Source organism: Salarias fasciatus, chromosome 7, assembly GCF_902148845.1.
Source record: "Salarias fasciatus chromosome 7, fSalaFa1.1, whole genome shotgun sequence".
Classification (NCBI taxonomy): domain Eukaryota; kingdom Metazoa; phylum Chordata; class Actinopteri; order Blenniiformes; family Blenniidae; genus Salarias; species Salarias fasciatus.
This window is the reverse complement of record NC_043751.1, coordinates 654,707-667,797: the sequence shown is the minus strand read 5'-3', so window position 1 is coordinate 667,797 and position 13,091 is coordinate 654,707. Positions and strand designations below refer to the sequence as shown.

Below are 13,091 nucleotides of genomic sequence, written 5' to 3'. Positions count from 1 at the left end.
CTCAATCATCAACAACTGTCAAACGTACAACATAAAACTCAACTTTAATCAATGAGCAGGAGCTCCTCCCGGTACTTTGGTGATCTGGAACACACTCCTCATATTCCATATTCATGAAGGCGAACACGCTGAACAGATGGCGTCGCTTTGCTCATCTGTCAGACCGACGTCTCAGTGCGTCCCGTCAGTAGATCAGTCCACACATCTGCCTGCATCACTTCACATTTGAGCTCATTTCTCTGCATGCGGAGCTTTATGAACTGGGCATGGTGGAGGAATCATCATGATTCAGGGCTGCCTGCTGTTGGAGTTTAGTTTTTCTAAGGTAAATACTTGAGACATTTTTATTTATTTATTTAGTTTTACTCCTGCACAGATTTTTAGAGGAACAGAGAAATGAGCTGCTGGCTGAAATGAATCCATCCCGGAGGAAAGCACAACGTTACACAAGTTCAATCAGACTAACGACTGGACGTAATTGGATTAAAACACGGTTTAAATTGTGAATAATTTGAATGGTGAGCTCCGGGTTGTGGATTTTATTGATTTCTTTGTGAAATAACGCTATCTGTAGCGTTCAGTGAATTCAGTTCAGGCGCAGCTGTCAGTCAGTCCTCAGCCTGTCAGCACCAGCACCGCCTTCCTGCTCTGTGTCCAACGACAGAGGAAGAATGCATTTCCATATTATCACGTCTGACGCTGTGTGTGTGTGTGTGTGTGTGTGTGTGTGTGTGTGTGTGGGTTCCCGCAGGACGCTCTGGAGAAGCCAGAAGATCCTCTTCCCTTCATGTAGACAAATGACTGTAGTTACAAATAGAACTTAAATACACTGTGATTCCTTCTCTGCACAGCTGATCAGAGAGGATCATTTTTCTTCAGTCTGCCTTGTTTTTAACTCACATCCAGTGTTTTTTGACCACGTCCTCATTTTTCCAACCATCTTTCAAAACCAATCAAAAAGTTCAGTGGAGTTCTGTCCAGTGAGACGAGAAGCTTCGAGGTGTCGGTTCATGAAGAACTGAGGCTTTTCTCTCAGGTCTCCTCTTTCAGCTGTGTGCCTCCATGTTGCTCCTATGACTGACCTTTGACCTGTCCAGGGTGCAGTTCATGGATATGTATATAAAGGCGAGATGTCTCACTCCTGCTACGGACCAATGGAGCCGATCATCAGCTCTGGGCGGCCATCTTGCTCCAGGCAGCTGTTCATTCACAACACTGTGTTCTTCCTCTTTAACAACTAGAACTTGATCGGTTTTGCACTGATTTTCAATCAGTTTGGTTTGTTAAAAACTGCAGAGATGTACTTATCACACTGCATACTAATGAATGACTAGAATTTGGCTCTCAGAGAGCGCAGACCTCCGCCACAGCTCAAATCAGTCACCAACAACAAGAACACCATAAAGAAACATTGTGATCGGGGGTGTGATCGGAGCGGAGCGCTGTGGCGTGCGGCGTGCGGAGCGGTGTGGCGTGCCGTACAGGCTCCCTGTCGGCGGGTCTGCCCAACTATGTAAAAGACCTAATCGCTGAACCCTGACCCCCGAACAGGGTCCAGGCAGGCCTTGTGAGAAGTCAGACTCAGATTTATAATCTGAGGGAATTAACCGAGCCAGTCCTCGGAGAAACGTCAGATGTCATCTGAACCTGGACCTGATCTGGAAACGTTTTGGTGCTAACCCTAACCCTAGAGGAACTCTGCTCGGTTTGACTGCCGTTTGGTGTAATTCAGTTTTTACTGCAGGTTTCTGTCACTGTAGTGAGAATCGGTACGTCCTGTTGCTCAAGAGATGTTCAACGTATCGGTCGTCCTCACCTGAGAAAACCCTGAGAATGCAGAGAGGGTGTGTCTGAAAGACTGTCTGCTCTCATCCTCAGCTAGCTGTCAACGCTGCGAGACGCAGGAATAACAAATGGCCGTGTCGCAGAACAGCTTCAGCCATGGAAGACAGATAAAGCCTTGTTGTTATGCATATGAAAAGTGCTCTACAAATAAAGTTTGATTTGATTTGATAAAGAGTGGACTCACGATGAGGAATCTGGACAAACATGTTCAAACTAAGAATTCTCTGAAGAGTGAGAGCAGCTAATGTACTAAAGCTCCTTAAATGCCTTGTAAATGTTGTCTTAATAAATGCAAACACAAAAAGAAAAACAAAGTGTCTAATTAGTGTCACTACCAATGCTCTCCTTACAAGCTTACTTCTTTTTACTTCTGTGGATTTTTTCTTTGTTTCTTGTCGTCATAATGAAAATGCTTTCAGAGCCTGTTTGGCTCAACGATGCAACAAAAAGAAGTTAAAAGGGACTTGTGAGCAGTTTGGTTATGGTCTGAATTAAATGATTAAAACCATTCTCCAGAAAGCATCCGTTAACTTTAACAGCTCCAGAAAAAAAAAAAACAGAGTTTTCATATAGATTTCTACCTACAGCCTGCACACGACCTCTAAAACTATAAAAACAGGGGTTTAGATTCATATCAAATCATTTACTTCTTAAAGGTACAGAACACTCTACAGCTAAGCCTTAAAACCAAACATCCAACTAAACAAAACTACGCATCTTTCAAAAAGTTCATGGGAGACAAAGGCCACGGACCAAAGACTCTTTCTGTTTGAATTCACTGGCTAGCTTAGCCTAGCATTAGCATTGCTGGTGGATCCCTGTCCGTTTCCTCCTCCTCCCTCTCCTGCTCAGTGAGTTTGATGTTTTCTTCCTCCTCGGCCTCCGTTAGCTCTAGCAGTGTCTGTGTTAGTTTGTCAGCTTTGGAGATGAAGCTCACTGAGTGTGAAACCCGGCTCTGCAGCCTCCAGACATCCCAGCTAGCGGCAGATGCTAACGTAGCCCGCGGTGGCTGCTCGTGTCGATGGTTAGCCATCTAATGAGCTAGCTGAGTGACCACAGCTAACGCTAACAGTGGCCGTGGCTAAGTCAGTGTTGACATTAAGAAAAAAGCAATCGTATTAAGCACTTAGCTTTTTCCCGCCGTGTGAGCGGAATGTTAACCAGGCCTGAATATCCAGAGAGCAGAACACGCCATTCAGACCAGCTTTTTTTGACATTTTCCATTAAAATGAAGGTGAGCGAGGCTGTGGTAATGGAGATAAGATGAATTAAGGCTGTTTGCAGCACTAACTCGTGTTAGATTGAGTGTGTTTACCCCGCTGGACCAAACCTTTTCAGAGGAAATGTGGTTCTGACACTTTCCTGGGGAATGAATCCTGCTGACGTGAAGGGTCAGCGGGGGGAGAAAGTGTCAGGAAAACAGCTTTTGATGGAATAAAAGCCGTCATCAAAGGTGGCAGCATCAGTATTCTGCAGCTGGAGCGTCCCTGAGGTTTCATTACAGCTCAAGATGATTTCCTCATGTTGCCTCGCGTTAGCGTCTTCATCTAATCTCCACTCTCAGGTTGAAATATTAACTGCTCGCACTGTAGTGAACATTATCTCTCGCTGTGTACATTGCTCCTCTTTCCCGCATGCAAATGAGAAGCGCCGCACTTGTACAAAGGACTGTGCTGCAGAGCACTTCAGCTTTTCAAGCTCCGGGTTATTTTTCTGATTCCAAATTTACTCCTGAAAAGAAGAAGAAAACATCCAGAAGTACAGCCAGTGCCTGCTGTGACTTTCAGGACGGCCTCAGTCGAGAACAGATCATTCTTTATGGAAAACGATCTCCTCAGACAGAGCCATAAAGTGAAGTCTCTTCAGCCTGGATGAGGTTAAAGATCTTCAAAAAATATAGTTAATAAAAACTGAAGATACCACAACCAATAACAGCAAAGCGGAAAAGAAAATCCCGACACAGTGAACTGGACTGAACAACCAACAGCTGCCATGCTAACGGCACCGTTTCCAGCATTTCTACCATCTCCGTGGAAACACGTTATTTATAAAAAGTTTTCATGTCACCGCGAAGGCTAAAAGTCAGGTTTTCCCTGGAAACCTCGTGTGAATGAGGCATCTGAGTCAAACAGGCTAAAACCAAGCTTCTGGAAAGACAGAAACAACAGTGTCTGTTGTGAATCCGGTTATCAAACAGTGCATCATTTTTCACATTTCTTTTCACTTTGAGATGTTTTGAAACGAACAGTACAGATTTTATTACGGGTATGCTTATAAAAATCAGCAGTTTGTGCTAACATCAGTATTTTCTGAAAGACATAACTTCATTAAAGGTTATTCTTCATTAATTCTGAGTGAGGTCCCCCTGACAGTAGCGTGGCCATGTTTCTGAGTAACTCTCACAGACTGGAGGACAGCAGCAGGACAGGACAGCTCTGTGAGGACCACCGAGACGGGACTGAGAGGGGCCTGACTGTCGTTCAAGAGTACTTGGTTATAGCTATTAGTTGTTTTTCTTTAGCAGCTTCCCTTTCTCGTGTCAGCTGGCCTTAATGCAGTGTGTTGATGAGCGGTTTTCGTTTTCTCGCCACGCGTCCCGCTGCTCCTCGGCTCTCTTGGGGATTTGTCCTGAGACGCTGATAGCATGCACAGTTGTCTCTGTATTGATTTCAAACCTGCAGAAGAGAAATCTTGGCTCTGTAATGGTATTCCTGGTCTTATTTCATTTCAAATTGAGCCTACTGAAGCCTGAAGAACACATTTAGAGTTGTTTAAAGACTTTTCTCCCTGAGATCAGCTCAGCTGATAGAGAGTCTCTTACGGTTTTATTCGTGAAACCAAGAAGATGTCAGAAATTGAAGTTCAGTTGAAGGTGGGCAGACAAATCCAGCTTTCTCTGCGACTTGAGATGGAACGACTGGCATGGCGATCTCAGCATCCTGACCTTCAGCCCTTCAAATACATAATCCTGCGCCCTGGTTATAGAAGCAGCCCTTAAAGGAGAGAGGCGGCGCTCCAGTCCGATGGCCCGATAGACCCACGCCTTCACAATGGAATCAATTTGGCTCCTAAAGCATCTGAATGGAGGCGGCTGGTGGGGGAGTGGCGGCAGAGCGGCTCGCGGTGATAATAACGGCAGCCGGGTCTTTAATGTTTTATCTCCATCTCTCTACAGCTGGAACAGACGAGATCTGAACCGCCGCCGCTCGCCTCACTTCTTGAGCCGAGATAACGCTTCGGCTCCGTGACATTCTGCAATGTTGGACAATATTTTATCCTCACTGCGGCTCTCAGAAGGAAACTGACACTAAACTGGATGTTACACTGTGAGAGTGTTCCTGGAGGAACTCTGTTCAGTCCAGGAATAAAGTCCTAAATCCTGCTGGTTCAAATGAAGAGAGGGTGTTTCAGACAATCCAGAGGCTCGTTTCTCGGTGTTGCGTGAGCAGCTCCACAGCTGTCTTGGTTCTGAAAGTCATAGTAGATCAGCCGCTTGCCTTTGAACTCCCACAGGTTTCCTCTCCATCCTGTAACCTGCCAAAACACCAGACTGAAGCCAAGCTGGCCGACTCGCCCACGTGGAAGCATGCAGAAGCAGGAAAATCCAAAGCAGTGGCCACTTCACACGCTGCCTTCCTTTGACTGAGCAGGAATCGATCAGCTATCGGCCCAGTGATACAGAGAGCACACTTCATCAGCGTGAATATTTCCCCCTTTACATCGCCGATCTTGTCATGTTGGAGCTTTTTTCACCGATGCTGGCGGGCTCCTGGTCCATGGATATCAGATTGCCTTTATAACTCATAACGTGGGAGGAAATATGATCCATATATTGAACACATGAATTGTGCAGAGATCCTGTAGACTGTAGACGAGGTTTTTCTTATTTTCAGTTATATATTCTATAGAATGGTGTTGTCAGAAAAGATTGAAAGAAAACAGAAGAAAGCAGAGTTTGTCTCTTTGTCCTTTCTTACAGATGTGAAACCAGTTAAAAGTATTTCCAGTAGAACCCTAACCCTAACCCTAACCCTCTTCATGAGGAATAATCATTGTTCAAAAGAGGGAATAATCGACCAAACACTGGAAACCACACAGACACAGGAGGAAGCTCTCTGCTGGCTGTGGATTTATTTAGTGGAGACATGACTTCAGCCAAACTTCGGACTCTTATTTTCCTCCCGACTGCAGAACTTTATAGTCCAGCTCTTTATCTGTCAAGAAATCTCCCAGACTGCACTGCTGTTTAAACAACCCAGGTCACACCCACCAGACACAGTGAGTTTCTTTTTCCCTGGAGACACACTCCTGCAGCGACACACTCCATCTTCCTAACAAATAAAAAACAAATGAATACAAAAGAGCATCTTCCGAGCCAATTAGGTCTGAGCAGCTCGTCCTCAGCCTCGCTTCATTTCGTGTCAGACGCACAGAGTTCGTTCTTAAAACTCCACCACTGCTCTTGTTTGCGTCCCAGAGGATTTCTGCTGGAGCAGCAGGCGAGTTTTCACAGCGATGGTGAAGCAGAACATCGCCTTTTATCAGCGGCGCGCGAGCTGCTGCCATTAGCCGAGAGGAGGCAGCGTCTGTACCTGTCTGAAATCACAGAGTACAGCTCATCCAGCACGTCCAAACACCTCACAGCTACCTGCAGTCTCTCGAATCAGTTGTGTCTCGATTCAGTTAATCTACACAACTACAAGTCTCACCAAATTCCAGTGCTTCCAGTAGTTCTGTTCAACCTAGAAAAAGGTGCCAGCGGCATGTGTGTCCTGCAGGGTACTCCCCTCAGGACGTCTGAAGACATGGACACTGCTGTGATGAAGCGGTAGCACACACCCCGTGGCAGAGGGTGGTCCGACGCCTGGTAGGAATGGTGAATAGTGTCTGAGATCCAGTGGAATAAGCACTGCTTGGAGAGAACAGAGGCTACAGAAGGACCTACATAACAGACCCAGGCTGTTCAGGGTCCGAATGCCTGTGGTCGTGTTCATACAGCGTCCCAGGGCTCTGGCTGGGCACAAGATTTTAACCCTGCTTCGGTGAGGTTCGATACAAGAGAGACTGCGCAGCACAGGAAACCAAGACCAACCACTGGACACTCCTGAAGAGTAGCAGTCTCTGGCTCACCTCAGCTCTCAGCCTCGTTCCAGTCAGCCTTTACCTTCAACACAGGTCGATTCAGAGTGTGAAACCTGATCAGGACAGCAGGACAGGAGTTTTATTTCATCCAGCCTATTCACTGTGAAAAGGAGAAAATAAAACGACACTCTGCGTTTTTGATTTGATTCGAACAAGACGGACTTTCAAGTAAAAAACAAGGTTACAACTGTTTTCAACCAAACATCCCTGATATAAACAATAACACTGTAACGGCACCCACAGAGTTTAAATACCTGAACTATCATTCCTTTAATTTAGACCAGACACGTCAAGAGAACCATGTGAACTCATGGCGAGCAAATGGAGAAATGGCCACGAGACAGCACAGAGTCGACTTCTACAATTCTACAATTCTACAATTTCATTTAGCAGACGCTTTTGTCCAAAGCGACGTACAACACAACTTGAGCCGATGCCCTGCGAAGCTTCCTGTATACCTGGTCCGTACGCAGAGGTGGAAAAACAGGACGGAAAATGTCTTCACTCCAGTAAAAGAAAAAGTTCCCATCTAAACATCTACACAACTAAAAGAAAAAGGCAGTTCATTTAAAATGTTTGTTTTTCCCTTTTTAATATCAAACCCAGTCAGGGGAGGGATTTCCAATGTAGAGAAGTAGAGACTGAGAAAAGTACTTACCTGTTTCAAAGACTACTTAAAAAATGAAAAATTGCTCAAAAAGAACTTCGTTTGAGTGAATGTAGGTCACTGCTCTCCGTCTGTATTTGTATTTTTAAGAGTCATTGAATGAAGTTAATATTAGTTCACTTGAAAAGGTTGTGAACGAGTCCAGAGGGATCATTTTCCAAATCCCAAACTCGCACAAGCCTGGAGAGACTCCGAGACCACGTCAGTCAGAGGATTTCCCCTGATTCGCCTTCGGTCCTCCTTCACGCTTCACGCTCCCTCATCATCCTCCTGCTGCCCTCCTCTTTACCTTTCTCCTTTTTATCACTTCTACCTATTAATCTTTGTCTTCTTTGTGAGTCAAATACAGAATGAAACACTTCTCTCGAAAGTAAAAGTTTTTAAAAATAAAACAATCCCTGGCAGTGGTGTTTGATCTGTAAAACATCTAATTAGAAGCTGAGGGTTTGACGGTTTCGTCCGGTGGAGACGCTCTGAACAGGAATACACATCATAAATGTGAAGTCTTTCCAATAATAGGAAATTCCACTTGTAAATGTTCAGTGTTTGCTGATAATCTGACAGGATTTAGGATCTTGGAGCATGAATAAACCCCGTGACCTTCTTCTCATCGACAGCAGATAAAAGTTTAACGGCCCCAGTGGATGAGTGGAGATGATGAGAACATTAGAGCAGTGAAGGCAGTGAAGCACAGAGCCAAACCATGATCAGAGTCAGCAGGTGAACCGAAGTGAGGATGGATCCGTTCATCCGCTGATTGACTGAAGCAGGTGTGTGAGTGAACACACACTCCGATCCAGAAGGACGGATCTTCCCTCCAGCACAGACAGATTTATGTTTTATGTTTTCATAGTTTCAGGTTGACAGCATGACTCAAAGAAGGACATTTCCAAGACTGATGTTTAGATGTCTCAGTGCTTTGATTGAATTTCAGTTCATGGGACTGTAAAACGGAACCAAACAAGATTTTGAAGGTAGTTCTCAGTTGAACCACACGGCTGTACGGTGAGTGTAACGTCTCTGTTAGAATACCGAGCTACCAGGACAGAATCTGCAGCCGACGCATCTCCTCCCCTCGCTGGGTTGGTTCATTACCTGAAGAAGTCTATCGTAGAAAACATCCAGAGAGATGCAGGTCTTCAAGCTAACATGCTAATAATGGTAATAGAAGGCTGAAATTACCTCCAGGAAAGCAGAGGGTCAGTGAAGTTAATTGTTTCAGGGGATGGAGAGAGTAATTATCCCCCAGGTGAAAGGAAAGCTAATCACGTCCGGTGGGACGGTGTGCCTCCTGAATGGAAGCACAGATCTGTGTTTGGGTAGCTGCTGGTTCTGCTCCCGCCTCAGACGGCAGCGCTGCAGAGACCGCCGGCTGGATGTGGAGGAAGTCACTTAGAAAACACGGCATGCTCTCATCTCAGCACAAGAACAAATGTCCACTCCAGACCCTCCATTCGTCAGTCCTGACCCCGACGACGAGCTGACACCAGTCCAGGATTTCTTTTGATAACTTCTCACCTCCGGTTCAGCTTTGAGCAGCAGTGCCAGGACTGAATGCTGATCCAGAACGGACTCAGAGCCTCGAGGCCGAAGCACCTCGGCCTCTGAGGGGAAGACAGGACTGAACCGGAACGAGCAGGACCGTGCTGGACTGGACCGGACTGAACCAGGCCGAATCGGAGTGAACAGGACTGTACCTGCTGTGGGATTTCCGCTCCACTGGCCGTGCATGTTGTGCTCTCCCGTTTGACTGTTGAGCCGTCTCCTTGTTCTTGAGTGAATTAAAGATGGTCTCCTCTTTGGTTCGCAGGTGGAGTGTGTATAGCTCAGTCTCTGAAGATTCCTCGAGAGCCCAGACCGGGGGAGTTTGACAAGATTGTCCTTCGACTTGTGGAGACGCCGAACGCACGGGCCGTCATCATGTTCGCCAACGAGGACGACATTCGGTGAGACGACATGGATCCAGAGTTTATGTATGAGAAGCTATTAATACGAACACGGCAGAGCTTTATAACGGCGTACAATATCAAGAATTTATCGTTCTCGTTACTCAACATCAGTAGAAGACTGCTTGATTCAGCTTTGGAGTCTAACATCAAGGCCACAAGTTTGAAATTTAACAGATACTGTTTGTAATATTGACAAAATAAACAAAAATAATCAAGATTCCTGAGGAACAGCTTCAGTTTCACACACACAGCAGCACTGACAGTTTGATATGGTTCTCATTCCACTTTTATATTTTTAAAAAATCCCTCACGGTGCCAGGTGAAATGTTCAGATCTGACTGAATGAGTTTCTTGGCCGTGGGCTTCTAGACTGCAGCTCTGCGTTTCACCCAGCTCATCCCGTCCCGGTGCTTCGCTCCGGATCACAGAGAGTCGAAGCTCGCCAAGCGCCCGGAGCCAGAAACACAGAGACCTGGCTCTGGACTGGACCTGGACTGGGCCTGGAGCGGCGCTGTGGAGACGTGAGCTGTGAGCCTTACCAAGCAGAGGCGCAGATCCAGGGAAGTGCTGATCGGGGAGCTCGGAGGCCTCGTCTCAGGCCGATGGGAGACTCTGGATTAGGCCGAGCAGAGACGACGCGGTGGAGACAGCTCCTTGAGAGCATGAAACTTCACTTAAAAGCAGATTATTTTTCCTCTTTACTGATGAGTGTGTTAAAAGGAAAACAGTCTCCGGAGAGGAGATCGACCGCACGCCCACGCTCAGCGCAGTATCTGTAGGTTCTCAGTGTGTTTAATCGGCTCACCCACCAACTGCTCAGAGCAGATTAAGATAACAAGTTTCCAATTATGTGAGTGAACCGAGAGCATTACTTGCTTTCACTGTCACACTCACTGTGTGTGTGTGTGTGTGTGTGTGTGACAGCTGATGGTAATCTGCAGCTCTGATTGCACACGCAGGAGGAAGTGGCTCGCCCTGAGACTTCACAGAGACACTCAGGAAGTGAAGGACCAGAACAAACGTCCACGGATAGATGGCCTTTGACGGATCCGTGACGGGTTTTCAATAGATTCCTCTCAGACAGCGACGCCCCCTGTGGGTGAACGGGCGCTGTGGCGAAACTCTGACCATCGCTTTAACATCAGCTTCAGTTAGCATCAACTTCCTGCGGCGCCCGAAGACTTCTACTCGTGGCTCATCTGGAATCGTTCCAGTCAGTAAGCTCTGGTCTTCCACTGAATATCTGAAATGTGCCATTTACAGGCGAGTCCTGGACGCGGCGAAGCGCAACAACCTGACGGGTCACTTCCTGTGGGTGGGCTCCGACAGCTGGGGCTCCAAGATCTCCCCCGTGGTGCAGCAGGAGCGGGTGGCCGAAGGCGCCGTCACCATCCTCCCCAAGAGGGCGTCGGTCGATGGTGAGCTGTCGGTCGTTCCTCCGTTCCGCTGCCTCGTGAAGCGGCGCCGGCTGTCGAGTGACGTCTTCCCGTCTCGTGGCAGCGTTCGACCGCTACTTCAAGAGCCGCTCGCTGTCCAACAACCGCAGGAACGTCTGGTTCGCCGAGTTCTGGGAGGAGAACTTCGGCTGTAAGCTGGGAATGCACGGCAAGAGGCCCGGCAGTCCGAAGAAGTGCACAGGTAAGATCCAGAGAAGGTTCACCAGGTGCATGGGGAAGGAAGTGATGTGGATTCAGAGAGATGACTGCTGGGAAACTTCATCAACTGGAAGGATTATCTGAAAAACTCTCACAGTCAGGGCTGAGAACTCTACTGTCTGAAGCTATTACTGAATTAGTGGAGTGGTCAGACGGTTGCAGGTTTGATTCCTCCTCTCCTCTCTAGGGATGGGAATTGACAGACTTTTATGATTCTGATTCCATTTTTGATTCTCTTATTGATGATCACTTGGGAAAATGCATGAGGAGGCTGTTATTAAACAATACAGCAGGTTTTACAACGAGGCCGACATGATAGGCAGAGCGAGTTAGTTAGTTAGTTAGTTGAGGACTTGCTAACGTCGGAGCTGCTGCTGGGTTGAGATTCGGATGGAAAACAGGACATTCATTCATTCACCTCATGCTGAGTGCCGCTGTGTTGTCTGTAGGTGTTGCAGGCTGCTCTGTCGTCGCTTCTCATGAAATGCAACCAAACTTTGGAGTGACCGGGCCGTTTGGGCGCCTTGTCTCCTGCTGGCTGTGCTGGAGAAAGACGATGTCTGGCAGGTTGTGTAGCTTAAAGCGATACTAAGGAACTTTTCAACCTTAATAAAACATTTTAATATCCTTTGTGATGATACATCGACTTACAACTAGCTGAATGACCCCTCTGTCACGGCCTGAGGGCGTCAGTATTGCTTTCACTTGGACTGAGCAGCTGTGAGGAGGGTGGTAGGAACCCTGCACACTAAAAAAACTCCAAATGTGCGGACTGCTTTACAGCATGCGTCACATCATGATATAACATTGTTTAACCACCATTAGATTCATTACGTCGTCGCTATCCATCCTTCACACAGCCACTGGAAACAAATGAAGGCGAGTTCAGTCCGACAGCATGCCACCGGGAGCAGCATTTTACGACGCCACGCGCTAGGCCTCATGGGAACTGTAGTATTCGTTCAGGCAAAACACTACCCCTTTTGTCCACTGGCGCCGCCAGAATCAACGAAAACTGAAAGTTCCTTAGTGTTGCTTTAACGCAAGTCGCACAACGTGTGTGGTCAGGTCTTTCCTCCTGCTGGAGTCAATCAGGACGTCGTTTGTTTCCAAGGAAGCGAAACACTGGGAAACGGTTCTGAACCGGTTTCCGATCCCCTTCTCTAACCCTGTCCACACGTTTCAGGATGAACTTATCAACAGATTGAATGACGCTGCTGCACCAAACGCCCCTCATCTCCACTTCAGTCTGCTGGATGTGTGTTTCTGATTCGTGTTGGTCATTCCTGCATCGTGACTGTGTTGTGATTAATGGTTGGACACACCAGCGTCGCTCACAGTGGTCGTTGTCGAGGCTTTTATTGGACTTGTTGGCTGACGGATGCTCTTCACACATCTGGAGGATGAATGTGTGCGGCTCCAAACCCTCTGCCTCGTCTCCTCTAATCCTCCTGTGTCTCTCCTCCACGGTCTGTCATTTCCTGTTCGTCACTCAGCTTTTCCTCCACCTCTCTTTGTCCTCGCAGCCTTGTTTTGGCTGTCCCATCTCCACTTCCAGGCTCCCTGCCTCCTCCTCCTCCTCCTCCTCCTCCTCCTCCTCCTCCCGGTTCGGTCCTTATCGCCGTCTTCCTCGCGCTCGGCGGTCCGGCTGCGGGTCACAGATACAGTCCCAGCCACTCCGTCTCGACATGATTGGTGATTTTTAAGCTGAGGGAGACTCGACTTGACTGAGGAAGTTAATCATTTACTTTCAAATTTATGGTTTCCTCAGACACCTCAAAAACTCTTCTGCACCTCACACACACACACACACACACACACACACACACACAC

General features: G+C 47.3%; 1 protein-coding gene across 1 annotated transcript in view; it reads left to right on the top strand.

Moving 5' to 3' along the window:
• Positions 1 to 13,091, top strand: part of LOC115391987 (metabotropic glutamate receptor 8-like) — a 111,466-nt gene that overhangs the window by 54,428 nt on the left and 43,947 nt on the right. Inside the window, exons 3-5 of the mRNA XM_030096440.1 lie at positions 9,465 to 9,600; positions 10,867 to 11,021; positions 11,104 to 11,241. Of these exons, the coding sequence (XP_029952300.1) occupies positions 9,465 to 9,600; positions 10,867 to 11,021; positions 11,104 to 11,241 (429 nt within the window). The remainder of the gene's footprint in view (positions 1 to 9,464; positions 9,601 to 10,866; positions 11,022 to 11,103; positions 11,242 to 13,091) is intronic.